The sequence below is a fragment of the Dreissena polymorpha genome, chromosome 15 (assembly GCF_020536995.1).
Source record: "Dreissena polymorpha isolate Duluth1 chromosome 15, UMN_Dpol_1.0, whole genome shotgun sequence".
Lineage (NCBI taxonomy): Eukaryota > Metazoa > Mollusca > Bivalvia > Myida > Dreissenidae > Dreissena > Dreissena polymorpha.
The window spans coordinates 59716628-59736856 of NC_068369.1; the positions used below are offsets into that span (position 1 = coordinate 59716628).

The 20229-nt window shown below is 35.8% G+C and overlaps 1 protein-coding gene across 4 annotated transcripts in view; it reads left to right on the forward strand.

Annotated features, from left to right (window-relative positions):
- The first annotated feature begins 4942 nt into the window (after nucleotides 1-4942).
- The window catches only part of LOC127860365 (peptidyl-prolyl cis-trans isomerase 1-like), a 59853-nt gene continuing 44566 nt past the window's right edge, over nucleotides 4943-20229 (forward strand). The window contains exons 1-10 of one of the 4 annotated variants that reach the window (XM_052398391.1): nucleotides 4975-4991; nucleotides 5233-5249; nucleotides 7472-7538; nucleotides 7855-7929; nucleotides 11975-12082; nucleotides 12278-12322; nucleotides 14768-14855; nucleotides 15247-15276; nucleotides 16062-16207; nucleotides 19950-20121. In XM_052398391.1, coding sequence (XP_052254351.1) covers nucleotides 5247-5249; nucleotides 7472-7538; nucleotides 7855-7929; nucleotides 11975-12082; nucleotides 12278-12322; nucleotides 14768-14855; nucleotides 15247-15276; nucleotides 16062-16207; nucleotides 19950-20121 — 734 coding nt within the window. In that variant the 5' untranslated portion in view covers nucleotides 4975-4991; nucleotides 5233-5246. The other 3 variants (XM_052398392.1, XM_052398393.1, XM_052398390.1) reach the window with 3 other exon arrangements.

Genomic DNA, 20229 nt, shown 5'->3' on the forward strand with positions numbered 1-20229 from the left:
TGTGTATTTTAGGTGGAAAATGTCGTCCCTGATTAGCCTGTGCAAACTGCACAGGCTAATCAGGGACGACACTCTATGCGCATGCATTAAACCCATGTTTCACAGAGCACGGCACAATTATATTATACTTTTTTATCACATGCTATACCCTGTCTCCCATGTAATACAACCATTACATAATTATTTTTTTTATATTACACATGTGTAATACAACATTTTTAAGCGTTTTCATAGGCTTAGTTTTCGTTTATTGACCAATCGCATTTTGTTATTTTGCTGAAATGACGTTGCAACGTAAAATGACGTCACAAAATGTAAACAACATTCGGGATTAATCATTATGTTTGCGTAAATTATATTTATTTAATTTGCTCATTTAAAAGCATGGGATAAAAAAGATCTGACACTCGTTGTCATATCATACCATATTTTATTAAAATCGTCCAGGAAATTGGCTCGCTTACTAACAAAATTCCTGAACTCGTTTAATTAAATATGGTATGATATGACAACTCGTGCCAGATCTTATACTGTATGTGCGCTTGTTATGAGGGTATTTATATGTATTGTTTAAAAGGAATACGATGTTCAAAAGATAATCGATAACAGACTATGGGTTTCGATACTTGTAAAGGCGTCACCCTATGAAAATACTCCGAAAAAACTAACGATTTTGCTGAAAACAAACGCGATAAGGCCGGCATTTTCTCAGAAGTTCGTATCTATTAAGCTTGATTCTGACTGAGTGTCATGTCAGCTTAATGTTTGACAAGTTAACGTGTCACATTTGAGATGTGCTTATTATGATCTTAAACTGCCATTTATGTTCATATTATAATTTGTACAAATTAAACGTTTGACGCCAATCTTTACTCTGTTTGAGACATGCTGGTGTTTTACTTCCGAAAAGGCATAACAAATGATAATTTTTTGATAATTTTTTGTTTCCTTCCCTCTGCCGTGCGATTCGAAAAGAACGCCGCGTTTGGCCATATGCAGCTGTTCGTGGTTCTACTAAAAAGAAAAAAAACAACACTTATATAACATACGTTCAATGAATATTGAAATTAAAGATCGGAGTAGGAAAATCCTATTTTTTGTACTTTCGGCGGTCATTTTGGAAGCCATTTTGACTTATATGCAATATTTAATTCATTTTTTTTCCATGTAGAAACATATTTTAATTAATTAATAACATAAAACTGCTAATTTCAATGCCAAAAAGAGAATACTTTAATCAAATATGGCAGTAACATGTAATTTCCTAAATTTGTGCGGCCATCTTGAAAATGGCGGCCATCTCTAAAATTGGAGATGGGTCCATAGCTAAAATTGAATAAAATACTTTTATCTACAAATGTACCAGGTTTGTTGCTTTTATCAAAAAGTAAACAATTTCACTGAATACAAGCATATGATTCCGCTATAACTCCTTTGGGGTTTGTTGACGATTTTTAAAGGGGCCTTTTCACAGATTTTGGAATATTTTAAAGTTTGTCATTAAATGCTTTATATTGATAAATGTAAACATTGGATCTTAAAAGCTTCAGTAAAAAATCAAAAATAAAATTAAAAAAGGGAAAAAACGTACCAGTGACCCCCGGAGTCCCGGAATTAGTCTGAAGTAAAAACGCATTAGCCCTCTCGGCTATTCCGCCGTGTACACAGTTTATGTATTTTATACATTATATAAGCAACCTTCGTAGTTTTGCAAATTTAAACGACAACAACAGAACTCTCCAAATTATTCAATCGTTTCGCGTTGCAACGCTTTATAAATTTTAGGTTTTCAAATCGTCAAAAGATACATATATTGGCTATATTGGACTATGGTAAATGTTCAGTAATACTGTTTCCTCACAAACATCATAACTAAAACGAAAATTTGCGAATCTGAAACAACTTTTTTTCAATTTTGTCAATTTACCAAACCGTGAAAAGATCCCTTTAATTACAGTTACAAGTGCCGCGATCTGACAGAGTTGTATCTTCAGTTCAGACACTGTAACAAATGGCCTGTCGGGATTGTTCTATACGGTTCACGTTTGTATCCCCAATCTGCCAGGATCATCATGACGTTTGTTTGTCGAACAAAGACGATATTTTACAATGAATAACTTGCCCTTAGTTTATTAAGTTTCAGTACGATGAACTGTTTTAAATTATGGCTGTACTGTTGTTCACAATTAGATTGAGGCAGCATATTGAATATACAATGTATATTTGTTATATATCGACTTTATTTATTTAAAAGATATTGACATCACACGGAGCCTTGCTCTCTACTATCGCTCAATTGGTTATTGTCGGTTCGGCATCAACATGCTTTTTGAGTTTGAGTTTCGATAATATAGAGGCCATATTACAGAAAATGGACATACATATGAACATAATTAGTTTAAACAAGAAATATCTTTAAAAAAACATATACGGCGTTGATTGTGGTTGGAGTTTATGAAAGGTAAAGAGTTCAATGAATGAGATCAAGGATAGCGAATGTCATTTTCTGTGCAGTTCTTAGCTGCATCACACGCAGTACGGGATGTTACGCGGAGTTTTTGCGGCTTATTTTACATTATTACATATTGCTGGTCATAAACATATAGATACAAAACAGAAAACCAAAATAATAATGGAAGTGAAATTAAAACATATGAGTCAACAGGCCACACGCGAAGTATCCGTACATATTTAAAATATTTATATGGACGTTCTTCGAACTAACCTGTTTTAGTTTGATTCGAGTTTTAACAGTATCGAGAATCATCGCGCTCATGCTTAATACAATAATCAATATGGTGGAATAATTCTTGTTAAATTAATTAAAAATAACATTTATCATGGTATTGTTGAAAACACATTAAGAATCTATTATTGACATACCATAATTATATCGCTGTATATCTTCATTTAACATCTGTCTGGTCTAAAGAAAATTCCAGTTCACCTAGTTCACGCTATAGCGTCCTTATTATATAATGACTATTTACTGGCCGCGAACTCCGGTCAGCACATAAGGTAGTCGTGAAGACGCAGCAATGACCTGTATATAAACTCTGACATTCACACACACTAACCGCGAACTGACGAAGGTGTAGAATCTACGCACAAATTGCAGATGTGAAGAGTTGAGTGTAAAACTGTTCTATCTATCATGCCTTTTCATAAGAGATAAAATAGTTTCATGCTGAACACGCAGTAAAACTGTTAGAAAGACGCGGTCATGTTTCCAATGTTCTGGTGGTATTCTCAAATCAGCCAATGGACTAAATGAAGTGTATTCATTCGTGGGTAGCCGCGGGAATTTTTAAGAATGAAACCTACAGGTCACCTAAGGTCAAAAGGGATGTTAAACAGCTATGCCGAAAAAAAAGCCGACAACGACCGATTAAGCGTTAAAATTCCCGGGTACGTTTTAGTATATTTACCGTACCCGGGGTACGTGTAAGTATACTTTTAATAAGTGTACCCGGGGTACATGTCAGTAGTACCTGAGCCGACAATGACCAATCGAGCTCTTCTATCGAAAATCTACTAAATTAAATAAATACGAGTTGTCGCTTGTTGCTATGATGACATGCTACGTTTGGTTGTGTGACTCTACAACGTGTCTGTATTAAAATTGAGCACAAAAATAGCGCAAACAATTGATCTTCGAAAGTACGGGACATTCTAAACCAACACGGTTATACCGATGTATGGCCAGTAAATTACTAACTGGAATGTCAGTATGACGCCATGTCGCTCAATCATAATATATAAGGAACTTAACCCTGTCTTTGAAAGATCATGTTATTTTAATATTGTTTACAATAAAAAGCATAGGAACGATATTGCTAAATTATCTTTGTCTTTGTCGTCTCACAAATTATGCATAGAAACGTGGAGATACCAGACTATTGTCAGAAATCAACGCAAATGAATATTAAGTAATCGTAATTACATCGGTGATATATTTAATATTTTATATACACACATTTTAAATACTTCTCCAATCTATGCAACATACGAAACATGCGCTCTGATAAGTCCTTATGTAACTTGATGACAACAATTTATTTTACCATATACTTTTACTATGGTTTTGAAATTAATGGGTTTTGCAAAGGGAGCATGAACATAATGACACAGGCATTCCTCTAAAATTCCAAAAGGAAGAAACGAAAGAAAACAGAAGAAACGATATGAATTTTTAAAGATTCAGGAAGCACATTCATAAGTTCACGAGGCAGAACTGGCTAACACGACAGCAGTTAAAACTTTGGTTGAATATGGTGCATACATCAAAACGATACATTCTTTGATGCAATTAAGTCATGTGCCGTATATTGCCGAGCACGGCCTAATCAGAGCTTAAGTCAGCAAATACGAATGGATACAGTGTTTATTTGAATATGTCAAGTTGTATTCGAGTTCAAAGTCAAAACAAGATAGACACATCTAAGAACTATAATTAATGCACATATAAAGAAGCTAAATATCAGCAACTGTTCCACTACTACGTATAGTTGTCCACGACCAGGAAACGGTAGAAGTTCTACTCGACGGAGAATGTGGCAAACGGATTTATATAAATGCTGCCATGGAAATGGCATAACTATTTTGGCGTTGATTAACTTTAAGCATTTAGTAGCGGACCTGAGGAAAATAGATGTTTACCATTATTAATTTTTATTGCGAAGAAAAAATGTCTCAACAAAATTGCTAAGGGTCTTGTTAAAAGGTCAGTCGTTAAGGGACGAACTGTCGATGGGGCGACTCGTCATACAATGGCCCAGAAGACATAAGTTGCATTGCTGATAATATACAAGAGCCTACAGTTCGCTTACAAAACGATATTGATAAACAAATAATTCCGACTTTAATTGCAAAAAATGCTACCTCAAGGAATGTTGCTGCCGCTGCGATGAGTTGTGAAACAATTTGTATAGTGTGACCGTCACTTTTGTCTAGTATATCTTGGGTTCGGTTAGTAGCCTCTCGTGACGCTGGTATTTGTTTTGTTTTCGATAATAATTATTTTTTGTTCAAAACACTATTTTAAAAGCCGCATCTAGACTTTTCAAAGTGCCTTAAAATAGTACGATATGCTACAAAGTTATCATGAAGTAAATTCGATGGATACAGATTGCACCTCTTGATTATCATGAGTTTCCGCGACTAAACACACATTAAAAATTAAGAAGATTAGCGTTATAGATAGATAATTTACTCACTTATATCTTTATACAGAAACGAAGGACCGCATGGTACTTGCCATAATCACTTCTGTCCTGACAATCCATGGTTTTTCGACGTTAATTATGTATCCTTTATAAATCTCTAGGTGCACATAAGACTCAAAAATAAATAAGTGTGCAACAGAAAATACTTTGTCATAATTTAAATTTAAAAGATAATTGCTATTATAGACTGATTTCTCTTTTCATCTCATGCTTAGTGTAGAGTTTCTTACATACGTTTTCATGTTAAATATGCATTTTGAATACTGGTAGGCTCCCTCTTATATCCTCCTTCGATTAAAATAATTCCGGTGACATACTTAAAACAATCAAGAGAAATAATGCGACAATAAATGATTCACCTGCCAAAAATTATTTAATTCCAGTAAAATCCATGTCAAAATTGTGTTCTTGCACACTGTTTTGTTTTTCAAGGGATTCTAGTGCCACGTACCATGAACAATTTGCATAGGCAGTATTTTTTTAACTCTTTACCACTTAGATACATATTTTTACGCGTTTGTAGTCCCAAGAAAGTAACATATATATAAAAACCTTTCTTACTAGATTCAATTTTTAAAGGCTTCATTTCCAATCCTTAGATACTGAAGAGCAGCAAACAGCATAACACCTGAACAGTCTGTGAGTTACTCGCAGGCTGTTCTGGTTTTATGCTGTTTGCACATAGCCATTGCCTCTGAGTGGGAAAGGGTTAAAACCCTTTTGGGAATAGGGCCAGGTCCCTTTGGATCTCAGGGGTCTCACTAGAATTACTTGGAAAAAGTAGGAGTCCAAAAGAAAAAATAGGAGTCCCAATGAATATTGCACTCATCTTCAAATTTTCAGCAAAAAATCCATATAAATAAAAAATGAATATAAAATCATAAATAATAAAATTGTTGGTTTCATTATTAAAAACCCAAATACAAAATGTACATTAGGAACCCCACTCATTATGTTCTCTTTATTTTTATTTATTTTTATTTATCTTTATTATGTTCTCTTTATTTTTGTTGATCATTATTTACATACACACCCCAATTATATACATTTACTTTTTTGTAAACAAAACCATATCATTACCCTACAATGGTATATCCATTTGAAACACCAATAAAACCAACAGTGTTACTGGATGACATAAATTAAACCTATGCCTAAAAAACTGCAAGTTGTGAATGGTGTTAGCAGACATAAAAAGGTCTTTGATGTGAATGCCGAGTTGGGGCAAGTTTCTAGGAAGTTAAAACTTTACATTTGTAACACATCAGCAAGTGGCTATTTCAAAGTCGTCAAATAATAGTACATTACTGGAAGTGTGCATATACTGTCAGATAAAGCATCAGGGCTTAGCTCCCTAGAGGATGGAATGTGGGAATACTATCAGGACAATTTAGAAACATTACTGCACTTGATTTATTCCATGTTAAACAGGTGTGAGGAAATAAATTATGTTGGCTTGAGTTTAAATAGGAGGTTGCTTTACAGGTTTTGTTTGTTAATGGATTGACTTGAAGAACCCAGTTATCCAAAAAAATGCATCCTGGGCCATTCCTGGCGACTCAATTGGCTTCAAAGTAGCATCATTTTTCGAATTTATGCATACAAATACGCTTGATTACGTTTCCGAAAGCCCTGAATCTGGAAAAATTTTGGCATTTTGACTAAAATTGGGAAATTACAAATACGCTTCATTAAGCGTTTCCAAAAGCCCTGAATCTGGAAAATTTGTGGCATTTTGACTAAAATTGGGAAATTAGAGTTGTTGTTTAACTTAAGAATTCTTCAAAATTGAGAATACAAGACGTGTTTTCAGTAATATATTTACTATTAAAAGTTGAACTTATATGGATGGGAGATGAAAAAAATATTGAGATCTAAAAAAAATAATGAAAAAATACAGAATTGCTAGCTCCCATTTGGGAAAATATATGTATACTTTTTCCATTTGGAATGAGGCTGATTACCAGACCCGATTTGGAATGAAAAAAAACACTGATAGGGGGCCTAATTCCGATGATATAACTCCAATCAGAGAGTACCCCATTGCACTTGGCTATCAAAGTGCCAGGCTTATACTACTTTAATGGTCTGCTTCACTACAAACTTTATGTGGACATTTGTTTTAGGGGATAAAATATAGCCCTTATGTGCCTGGGGATACACACTACTTGCTCTTGATAGATCAGTGACTTGCCTTTATGGTCATTATGAACCCCGGTAACAACATGCAATCGATCTGCTTGCAGAACATGGATGAACCTCCCAAGCATCGACCTCGCTGCTTCTTTGACATCACTATTGATGGAGAAAATGGTAAGATACCAGAAGTATTCAAAGATTTCAATGGGTTATTTCTAACATAGTCTCACTGAAAGTAGGTCCATTTTTACAGGGCAGTGGGTGATGTCAAATAGAGAAAAACAACTGGACCTTCACTTTTTTAGGACCAATCTTTTATTGAATATAATTAAAGACTTAATGTGAAGTTAATAATGTCCAAGGTGAAAGTCACATTTTCATCAATGGCAAGAATAACACTTTCTGGAATTGATATTGCCTTTGAATAGTTCTTTAGTATATAGTTTAAAATAAATGGCTTTTCCTTTAATCAGAAACGATTTTTTTGCAGTTGGGCGCATTGTATTTGAATTGTTCTCGGATCTGGCTCCAAAAACATGTGAGAACTTCAGAGTACTGTGTACAGGTAAAGAAAAGATTGACTTTTAATTTGTTTTTGTTTTAAGGCGTATAGTTTATATTTACTGCTCCATTATTAGCTTGACTATTATATATGAAATATATATAGTTGAGCTATCCTACTCACCCCGGCGTTGCCGTTGGCGTTTCCATGAGCGTGCAAATGTTAAAGTTTGCGTAGTACCCAAATTATTTTCATTGTCCCTTGTCATATTGCTTTCATATTTAACCAGGTTTTAAGAAGGAAAAAACTGGTTATTAGATTGGCGAATGCGGGCGGGCTGGCTGGCTGGCGGGCAGGCGGAACAAGCTTGTCCGGGCCATAACTATGTCGTTCATTGACAGATTTTAAAATCATTTGGCACATTTGTTCACCATCATTGGACGGTGTGTCGCGCGAAATAATTACGTTGATATCTCCAGGGTCAAGGTCACACTTTGAGTTCAAAGGTCAAAAATGGCCATAAATGAGCTTGTCCTGGCCATAACTATGTCATTCATTGTGAGATTTTAAAATCATTTGGCACATTTGTTCACCATCATGGGACGGTGTGTCGCACGAAAGAATCACGTCAATATCTCCAATGTCAAGGTCGCCACGACTAAAAATATATTTTTTTAAAAAACAAACTTACAAAGGGGGTTAATTTTGTTTGTTCATTTCAAAAGTTCAGTTTGAGTTTTCTCCCTTTATCAGATTTTTTTTTCACAATGAAAACCTGGTTTTGTGACAATTTTGTCCCTTGTTTGTATACTTGTTTACCATCATAACCCCAACATATAAACAAGAGCAGACAACTGTATCAAGCATTTTAACAGAATTATTGCCCCTTTTTTACTTAGAATATGCATATTATAAGTAAAAAATATAATAAAGTTTGCGTACTACCCCAAATATTTCCTATGTCCTTTGACATATTGCTTTTATATTTTGCAAACATGTTAACCAACATAACCCCAACCTATAAACAAGAGCAGACCAAGCATTTTGACAGATTTATGGCCCCTTTTATTCTTAGAATATGCATATTATTGATAAATCTATGTTAAAGTTTGCGTACTACACCTAATATTTCCTGTGTCCCTTGACATATTGCTTTCATATTTATGCCCCCCTTCGAAGAAGAGGGGGTATATTGCTTTGCTTATGTCGGTCTGTCGGTCGGTCTGTCCGTCTACCAGGTGGTTGTCATACGATAACTCAAGAACGCTTGGGCCTAGGATCATGAAACTTCATAGGTACATTGATCATGACTCGCAGATGACCCCTATTGATTTTGAGGTCACAAGGTCAAGGTCACGGTGACTCTAAATAGTAAAGTGGTTTTTTGAATTATAATTCAAGAATGCATACGCGGCCAACAGGGCACACTCTGAACAATATTACTGAAGCAACTGGTCTGTAATCCTAAATCTATAATTATCAGTCCAATGAAACATCATCCTTTTAGTAAAATACAGTGGATCAGTAAAAATATTATCAGAATATGAGATTTTTTGTATATTTTGTATATTAAATATTGTGTTAATGTTTAATTTTGTTGATTAATATAAATATAAGCAGGACAGGGGAGTTAATACACTACAGGGGAAACAAATGCAATAAGTTTAAATTTATTGTTACAGATTTGCCTCCCTTGTAATATATTTAAATTTTACCAAATGTAAGGCTAACTGCATTTTTGTAATGCATACTACTACTACTACTACTACTACTACTACTTCTACTACTACTACTTCTACTACTACTACTACTACTACTAGTACTGCTACTACTGCTGCTGCTGCTGCTGCTGCTACTTCTACTACTACTTCATCTACTACTACTACTACTACTACTACTACTACTACTACTACTACTACTACTACTACTACTACTACTACTACTACTACTACTACTACTACTACTACTACTACTACTACTACTTCTACTGCTACTACTACTACTACTATACTACTACTACTACTGCTACTACTACTACTACTACTTCTACTGCTACTACTACTACTACTACTCTACTACTACTACTACTACTACTACTTCTACTACTACTACTACTACTACTACTACTACTACTACTACTCTACTACTACTACTACTACTACTACTACTACTACTACTACTACTTCTTCCACCGCCGCCGCCACCACCACAACCACCACCACCACCACCATTCACAGTGACAAAAAACGTATTCACACAATGGCTGCTACTACAACTTATAGCCCATATAGGGGGGCATGCATGTTTTATTTGCATACTTACTTACCAACATGACCCCAACCTATAATCAAGAGCAGACAACTGTATCAAGCATTTTGACAGAATTATGGCCCCTTTTATACTTAGATAATTGAACATTTTGCTTAAATTGCCATAACTTCTTTATTTATGATCAGATTTTATTAATACTTTGACGACAAAACAACACTTATCTGAATACCACAATGGATTCCACCCAAACAATACCCCACGCCCCAACCCAAAATCCCTGCCCCCCCACCTCCCCCCCAAAAAAATTATTTTATTTTTCCTTTTTTTATTATTGAAAGATCATCTAATAAATGACCAAACCCCACATTATACCCCCTCTCAACCCCCTACCCCCCTCCAAATATATAAAAAATAAAAAATAAATCCTTTTTTTTTTTAAATCGTCCAATAAATTATTGAATATGAACAATTTCCCCATGATGGCTTAGGTTATACTGTCAAGCACCCGAATAGTCGAGCGCGCTGTCCTCTGACAGCTCTTTTTTAACCAGTTCTCAATTGCTTGTCACAAAACTTTCTGAAAATTTGTATAAGTTTAAAATTGGGCCAAGGTTATAAACCACCTAAAATATTACATGTATACACTTTGGAGTTATGGCCCTCTGTCTGTCCAGATGTCAGTCAAAAAAATACTGTCTCTGCCATATATAAATGGATGTTAAAATAACTTCTCCCTTCATCAAAGGTCACACTTGAATGTTGTAGGTCTATTTTAGCCATAAAACTGAAATGTAGTTAGTCATCATGCAATATGAAATATGACTACCAGACTACGAGGAGATTGAATGTAGCGTGTATCACCTGTCTCCATCCCTACCTTAAATGTAAGGTCACACTTAGGTGTCAAAAGTTAATTTGGCCATTAAAGCCACATAAATACTCCCAGGATGATATCCGAACATTTACCAGCGAACTCGAAGCCAATAATATTGCATGTGCTTGTAAATGTTCGGATATTGTCACAGAAAATTTACATGGAATACATTGTTACCAACAAAATAAAAACGAGCATTTGTATATTGTTAAATCTATGCTACCTTACCCCATCTAGCGTTGAAAATTTTGCTATTGCTATAAGGAAAAAGGTATTTTTTATATGGGATAAATTTATTTAACATAATATTTTACAAAAATATTCATTGATTTTTAGTGTTTATGGGGCTTTACACAGTTTGTCATTGACATCAGAGGAGTTTTGAGACAAACATGTGTGAGGACATCCACGCCATATGCTTGTGTTTCTATGTAATAAATAATAAGTACAAACGCTTGTAATGTATGATAGGTAAAGAGCTAGGTAAAATTGACACATCCTGCACATCTTCAGAATCTAGCAGGTGTAATCATATTAATCAGATTATGATAGAAGTTTTTATATGAAATTGTGCATTTGATGGAGGTAATCTTCAAGGAAATAATACAATGATACATTTTAGGGTCATTTCTGTTCCTTAAAATTATCTGTATTACCTGTAGTTGTCAATGTTATGGCAACAGTTTGCCAAAAATTGTACACTATAGTATTATATCAAATATAATAAATATATATATAATTTATATGTTATTTGTTAATTTTTCTTTAATCAGAAGCCTTTGTTCAAATGTTTTTAAGTCAATTTTTCATATATTTAACTCTGGACGTCTTTGTGACTGTTTGCACTTTAAAACTATTTTTTAATGTATTTACATGCTTATACGAAGACTTTAATGTAATACAGAATCCTGACATTTTCATCAGTGTCAACATATTATATGTTTGTTTTGTATCCCTACACAGGTGAGAATGGCCTGAGCACAAAGACTGAGGTACCCCTACATTACAAGGGGTCCCCCTTCCACCGTGTGGTGAAAGACTTCATGGTACAGGGTGGAGACTTCACCAAAGGTATCACACTTATGTTTTAACTTACATACATGTATATAGAGCATTTAACGACAAACTTCAAAACATGCCAAAATCTGTGAAAAGGCCCCTTTAAGTAAAACTGTTTCTATTTTTTTTATAACATATATTTTAATCAATCAGAATGTTTTCAGGAGTCTGCATTGTCATGACCTGTACATTGATTTCTGATTTCAGGTGATGGTACAGGAGGGGAGTCTATATATGGAGGACAGTTTGCTGGTATGTTGAGACGTATATTGAACATTAGATAAAGTAGCAATTCTGTGGGAACTGGCATGTAGTATTTGCTATACCAAGGAAATCTAAGTTTGACAGGGTTTATATTTGAGTCAAGCTTTCAGTTGGTTGGTTTGTCTGTTGTCTGGTTTGTGGGTCTGTACATATTGGACCACGTTGGGCCAAAATTTCTTGTGAGGCAGCCAGTTAATGTGTTTCTCAGCCTGCAAAAACTGGAAATGGAAAAAAAGTTATAACTATTGCTTTTTTATACGCCCGTCTATGACGGGACGTATTATGGTATACCCCGCGTCTGTCCGTCCGTCTGTTAATGTCGTACGCTACGTCAAATATCCTTTGACAGATTTTCTTCAAATTTTAACACAATCTTAATATTGATAAACCCTGATCCCCTTTCGTTTTTGACGGAATTCTGAATTGTCGTTCCAGAGTTATGGGACTTTGTTTGTCAAAATTTCGTGATTTCATTGAATGTCCTACTGTAGCTCAAATATCCTTCGATGGATTTTTTTCAAATTTCAACACAATCTTAATATTGATAAACCCTGATCCCCTTTCGTTTTTGACGGAATTCTGAATTGTCGTTCCAGAGTTATGGGACTTTGTTCGTCAAAATTTCGTGATTTCATTGAATGTCCTACCGTAGCCGTCAGTCCGTCCGTCTGTTAATGTCGTACGCTACGTCAAATATCCTTTGACAGATTTTCTTCAAATTTTAACACAATCTTAATATTGATAAACCCTGATCCCCTTTCATTTTGACGGAATTCTGAATTGTCGTTCCAGAGTTATGGGACTTTGTTCGTCAAAATTTGTGACTTCGATGGATTTTTTTTTTTTTTTTTTAGTATCCCTGAAAAATTGAACAAGGTGAGCTTTTTTCTATTCCGATTGTACACTACCACTTACCCATCTACATTTCTCTTTTATTATTGGTCAAAATATCTATAACAGGTTTACTTCAACTCCATATCCTCTAAAGAAATGCATACATATACTCAAAAAAAGATATGGTATGAATGTCAAGGAGACGGCGCTCCATGCTCATGTACTTATAAAATAAACCATGGCGCTCCATGCTCATGTACTTATAAAATAAACCATGTATTCAAATACAAATAAACTGAAGTAAAAAAATGGTTCAAAGGGTTATTTATTACCTTACTACTTCATTGGCGAACGACGGGCGTATCATGCGCTCATGGCGCAGCTCCTCAGTTATATTTTATTTAACAATAACAAAGCAATTCTTATCCTGTATGATATCATAGTGTAGCAAACAGTTTTTAATATAGCAAATCATGGCCAATGGTACATGTCATAGCACCAAACAGATTTCATAGTAACAGTCCAAGTCACTAGAGGCTTATCACATAGAGCCTATCAATTCGTCCTTATTCAAAAACTGTTTCCTATAAACTTGTTTGTTTACACGTGTATGGTTCAACTCATAATCTGGATAGGGAAATAAAATAAATGTTTACATTTATAAAAAAATATATAACATTGGGAATTTAATGTAGTCAGTTTGGAAAATATACAGTGTTGACAATATTACGCTTTGAACATCAAGAAACAGAAAGTGGGGGTGGGGTTCAAGAAGGAAAATACTGCATAAAATCACCGTACACAGCGTCTAAATTGAAAAGTCTCTTAAACTTCAAGTCTTTAGACTGTTGTTATAAGTACTCTGAATGGAGTAAAATTGTGTAAGCCAGTTTCACTTTTTGCTACTAAATATTTGGCATTTCAAATAAATCCTTTAAGTATTGAGAGAAATTACTTTCTCTAATCAGGACTCCCATTTTCAAGATAAAAATCTTGCTTAAATTAAACGATTAAAGTGTTAAAGAATTGCATAAACACATTCGGCCGCCATTGTTGTTGTTGTAAGACTCAAGGGAAGCTACTCTGGTACGAGCTATAGTTCGCTAGGTGCTTGCGGCTAATAAGTGTCTCGGTGATCGCGACTTTCTAAAAATCTTTCCGTCTGCACAATCAAAAACGTACATCAATCATGGACAAATTTCTGAAGAGGCTGGCGTCTGAGGACGCTGAGACAGCAAAGAAACTAAAAGCTCCAAAAACTACAGAGAAAGCCACGCCGACAGCAGCTCGCAAAGGTTAAAAAATGGATGACTGAATTTAACATTAATCTAGATTATGTTGTTGACAGCGACAATGATTATGCTTATTTAAGTAGCCAACATATAATGCACAATTTTAGGCAATATGGTACAAGAAATGTACTGTTTAAAATAAAAGATATAAATTCCCCAATTGCAAGTAAGATTTTCATTTTGCAAGTGAAAAAAAATTAACTTGCAAAAAAATGCATGTGCCTTAATAGGTTAAATTCGGTCCCTGATAAAAGCTGAAAGGGTCTTACAAGGGTTTAAATTGGTCTCTTGGCTCTTGCTATTTCAGATGAGAACTTTATAGAGAAGCATACAAGGGAGTTCCTGCTGTCCATGGCCAACAGAGGGAAGGACACTAACGGCTCACAGTTCTTCATGTAAGGGTTACAGTTATATCAGCCTGGGAAAACTAGGCTGAATGCATGTGCCTAAAGTGCAGTCTGCACAGGCTTATCAGGGACTACTCTTTCAGCTTTTGTGGAATTTTCCATTTAAAGAATGTCTTTTCCTTAATGAAAATCCAGTCTAAGCGGCAAGTGTTTTCTCTCAGACCTCGGTTCATATGAGCACACTGACAAGTATTGTAATTTGATTATTACAAATAAGGTTGTTGATTGGCAGTACGTTCTCCCAGTATTTATATTTATCTTTGAGTAGTATATAATTACTTACTAGTAATTCTGTCATGTCTTTATCTGATTATTAAACACCGGTGTTAGTATTTTTATAGTGGATATATTTTCTTCTCTTTTATGTTGATGGTCACAGCACTACTAAGCCTGCGCCACATTTGGACGGGTAAGTGTAAGCATTGTGCTCTATACTCAATGTTTTGTTTCTTCCTTATTCCCAACACTTTTTCTCCAAAGGCTGTTATTCATACTTGCATTAAACTTAATTATGCAATACGTTGAACAATATTTACTCTGTTCAGCTGCTTTTCTGACTTAATTGTATGTAAACTTTGTGGTTACCCTGTCCTGATTTGAAATGTCCATGAATTTTTGTATGCCCCCTGATAGAAAGATTGGTGGCATATTGTTTTTGGCCTGGCTGTCTGTCTGTCATTCATTGTGTGTGTCACAAACTTTAACCTTTGTTAAACTTTTGCAATAACTTTTTCAATATTAAAGATAGCAACTTGATATTTGGCATGCATGTGTATCTCACGAAGCTGCACATTTTGAATGGTAAAAGGTCAAGGTCATCCTTTTAGGTCAAAAGTACAAAAAATACAATCCAAGGGAAGTAGCAAGCTTTAAAAGAGAGATAATTTCGAAATCTGCCAATTGATATATTGAAATTTTATTTCAAAGCGTCACAATAAGGGGCATTGACAAACACATCTCTTGTTCAAATAGCTTTGCTTTTTGTTTTAAACTTCACTGTATAATTTCATTTTGTAATAAATTCTAACAAAATGAGATAGAAGATCAAGTTGGGAAAGTTCTACTTTAGCAAACGTGTTGAAATGTTATAATGGAAAAAAATACAACTTTAATGTGCCAAAATGTAATATTATGATAAAAAGGCTTTATAATAATAAGATCTGTAATATAAGTCTGCTTCTGTATTAATTACAGGAAGCATGTAGTGTTTGGACAAGTGATCAGCGGTCAAGCTTTTGTGAAGAAAATTGAAAACTTGGAGACCGACAAAAAGAATCGCCCCCTTCAGCCTGTAGTCATAGGCAACTGTGGGGAACTTGTGCTCCAGGTTAAGGCCAAGGGTGAGTGATAGTTAGCACTGATTTTGATTGGTCAATATCAGCTATGTGTTGATCAAGTGATAGTTAACACTGATTTTGATTGGTCAATATCAGCTATGTGTTGATCAAGTGATAGTTAACACTGATTTTGATTGGTCAATATCAGTAAGGCCAAGGGTGAGTGATAGTTAACACTGATTTTGATTGGTCAATATCAGCTATGTGTTGATCAGTGTACACAAATTAGGAGTTTCTTAAAAAGGGTCTAAGTAAGGAGAATGCAATGAAAAATATAGAGTTTTTCACCTATATGTTGGACAATTTTTACATTTTATAGGCTGATTAACCATGAATGAATTGATTGCTGGATGATTAAATTTTTAGTGTATTATACGAGTGTCAGAAAAAATAAATCCCCAAGATTGTAGCAAACTTAGGAGCTATAAAATAAAGTAGCTATATTAAAAAAATGACAGCAGACATGGCTTTAAACGACTGCGTTATCATGTTTGGTTTGTGAATTTATATAGTCTATCTGTTGTATAATTGTATGCTAACAAACATAATTGTATTTAATACTGTAATTACTCTATGTTTTCGGACACTTAAAAATAATTAATATTTTTCGTGTCCGAAAACTTAGATACAAAAAAAATCACAAAATACAAGTGTCCGAAAACTTAGAGTCGAAAATTGAAGTGTCCAAAAATAGCGTCAATTGTATTAACGAATACCGGTAATAGCACGCGCTTGTAAAATACCATGCCGTATAGTATAAATTAGTTATATATGTTTGCAATGCATTTTAAATAGTTTTAAATGCTTAATTTATTTGACAGAAAGTTACTACAAGGTTGTACTTTGACCAACGAGTTCAAAGATGAGCAAGTGATGTACCTATAATTGCTAGTATGAACCTGTAATTAACGCGATAAATAAGCAATATATAAATTCTTTGTTTGTTCATTTCCGATAGTTGTTGTCTAACACCTTCCATCACACCTTGAAGCGTTAAGTATTTGTCACAGTTATTTTTCTGAGAAGGTGTAGTACCATTGCGGTTGATAATTGAACTGTTAATTGGCACTACCCCTGGTAATTGTCACAGCGCTTATGCTATCGGGCGAAACAATTGTTTAATACCGGTTTACAAGGTAATTTACACAATAACGCAAATGTAATGGTCCGTTGCCCTTAGGCATGCACCTGCCATGTTTTATGATGTTAATCTGGTTGTAAAACCCCATGATCGAAGTGTCATTAATTATCGAAAACAGGACCGACATTTGGTAAAATAGCGCTGGTAAATATACTGTTCGAAAACTTAGAGACATTAATTATGGTCGAAAACTCGTGTGTCCGAAAATTAAAAGTCAAGAAAAATAATTATTTTTGCTAAAAAAAGGGTTGTCCGAAAACTTAGAGTGTCCGAAAACAAAGAGTAATTACGGTAGTCACACATCTTGGTAGGATTGTGATATTGGCTCATCTGTAATTACTATTTTTGTATGATTTCCTGTCTTGGTATTATAATAATATTTCTTTTGTATACATGAACTTGGCCAAGGACAGAATGCCTGATTGCCAATTAACTTTGAAACTTGGGTAAAAAACTCTCCAATCTACGGATATGTAGAATACTCGCAATAATAAGAACAGGCTTATCAATTGCAACACTCTGCTTTTATGAAAATGAAGTTTCTAAACAAAAGTGCAGTGTAGGTGTTGTCCCTCATTGGGTTGTGCACACTTTACACAATGCATCAAGTCCAGTCTAGGTGTTGTCCCTCATTGGATTGTGCACACTTTACACACATGCATCAAGTCCAGTCTAGGTGTTGTCCCTCATTGGATTGTGCACACTTTACACACATGCATCAAGTCCAGTCTAGGTGTTGTCCCTCATTGGATTGTGCACACTTTACACACATGCATCAAGTCCAGTCTAGGTGTTGTCCCTCATTGGATTGTGCACACTTTACACACATGCATCAAGCCCAGTCTAGGTGTTGTCCCTCATTGGATTGTGCACACTTTACACACATGCATCAAGCCCAGTCTAGGTGTTGTCCCTCATTGGATTGTGCACACTTTACACACATGCATCAAGTCCAGTCTAGGTGTTGTCCCTCATTGGATTGTGCACACTTTACGCACATGCATCAAGCCCAGTCTAGGTGTTGTCCCTCATTGGATTGTGCACACTTTACACACATGCATCAAGCCCAGTCTAGGTGTTGTCCCTCATTGGATTGTGCACACTTTACGCACATGCATCAAGCCCAGTCTAGGTGTTGTCCCTCATTGGATTGTGCACACTTTACACACATGCATCAAGTCCAGTCTAGGTGTTGTCCCTCATTGGATTGTGCACACTTTACACACATGCATCAAGCCCAGTCTAGGTGTTGTCCCTCGTTGGATTGTGCACACTTTACACACATGCATCAAGCCCAGTCTAGGTGTTGTCCCTCATTGGATTGTGCACACTTTACGCACATGCATCAAGCCCAGTCTAGGTGTTGTCCCTCATTGGATTGTGCACACTTTACACACATGCATCAAGCCCAGTCTAGGTGTTGTCCCTCATTGGATTGTGCACACTTTACGCACATGCATCAAGCCCAGTCTAGGTGTTGTCCCTCATTGGATTGTGCACACTTTACACACATGCATCAAGCCCAGTCTAGGTGTTGTCCCTCATTGGATTGTGCACACTTTACACACATGCATCAAGCCCAGTCTAGGTGTTGTCCCTCATTGGATTGTGCACACTTTACACACATGCATCAAGTCCAGTCTAGGTGTTGTCCCTCATTGGATTGTGCACACTTTACACACATGCATCAAGCCCAGTCTAGGTGCTGTACCTCATTGGATTGTGCACACTTTACACACATGCATCAAGCCCAGTCTAGGTGTTGTCCCTCATTGGATTGTGCACACTTTACACACATGCATCAAGCCCAGTCTAGGTGTTGTCCCTCATTGGATTGTGCACACTTTACACACATGCATCAAGTCCAGTCTAGGTGTTGTCCCTCATTGGATTGTGCACACTTTACACACATGCATCAAGCCCAGTCTAGGTGTTGTCCCTCATTGGATTGTGCACACTTTACAAACATGCATCAAGTCCAGTCTAGGTGTTGTCCCTCATTGGATTGTGCACACTTTACACACATGCATCAAGCCCAGTCTAGGTGTTGTCCCTCATTGGATTGTGCACACTTTACACACATGCATCAAGCCCAGTCTAGGTGTTGTCCCTCATTGGATTGTGCACACTTTACACACATGCATCAAGTCCAGTCTAGGTGTTGTCCCTCATTGGATTGTGCACACTTTACACACATGCATCAAGTCCAGTCTAGGTGTTGTCCCTCATTGGATTGTGCACACTTTACACACATGCATCAAGCCCAGTCTAGGTGTTGTCCCTCATTGGATTGTGCACAATTTACACACATGCATCAAGCCCAGTCTAGGTGTTGTCCCTCATTGGATTGTGCACACTTTACACACATGCATCAAGTCCAGTCTAGGTGTTGTCCCTCATTGGATTGTGCACACTTTACACACATGCATCAAGTCCAGTCTAGGTGTTGTCCCTCATTGGATTGTGCACACTTTACACACATGCATCAAGCCCAGTTTTTCCAGTTTGTAGCTCCTATCTGCTGGTAATGGATTGAAATATGCTCGAGTGTTCAGTTTCACTTCATTTGCATCATGTAATTTGAACATGAACATAACCTTGTAGCCAAGAAAACAAAACCTGTGTCTGAGGAAGAATCAAGTGGACATGCCAGTGACGCCAGCTCTGAATCCAGCGAGTCTGAGGAGGAAAAAAAGAAGAAAAAGAAGAAGAAAGATAAAAAGAAAAGGAAAAAGCAGAAGAAAGAGAAGAAAAAGAAGAAGCGAGTGGATTCAAGGTTGGTTAAATAAGTATACCTTTTGAAGTAGTACTTGTATTCTTTTCACTGAGAAAATTTTACACACACTGGAAACAAATCCTATTTTTAGCTCACCTGTCACGAAGT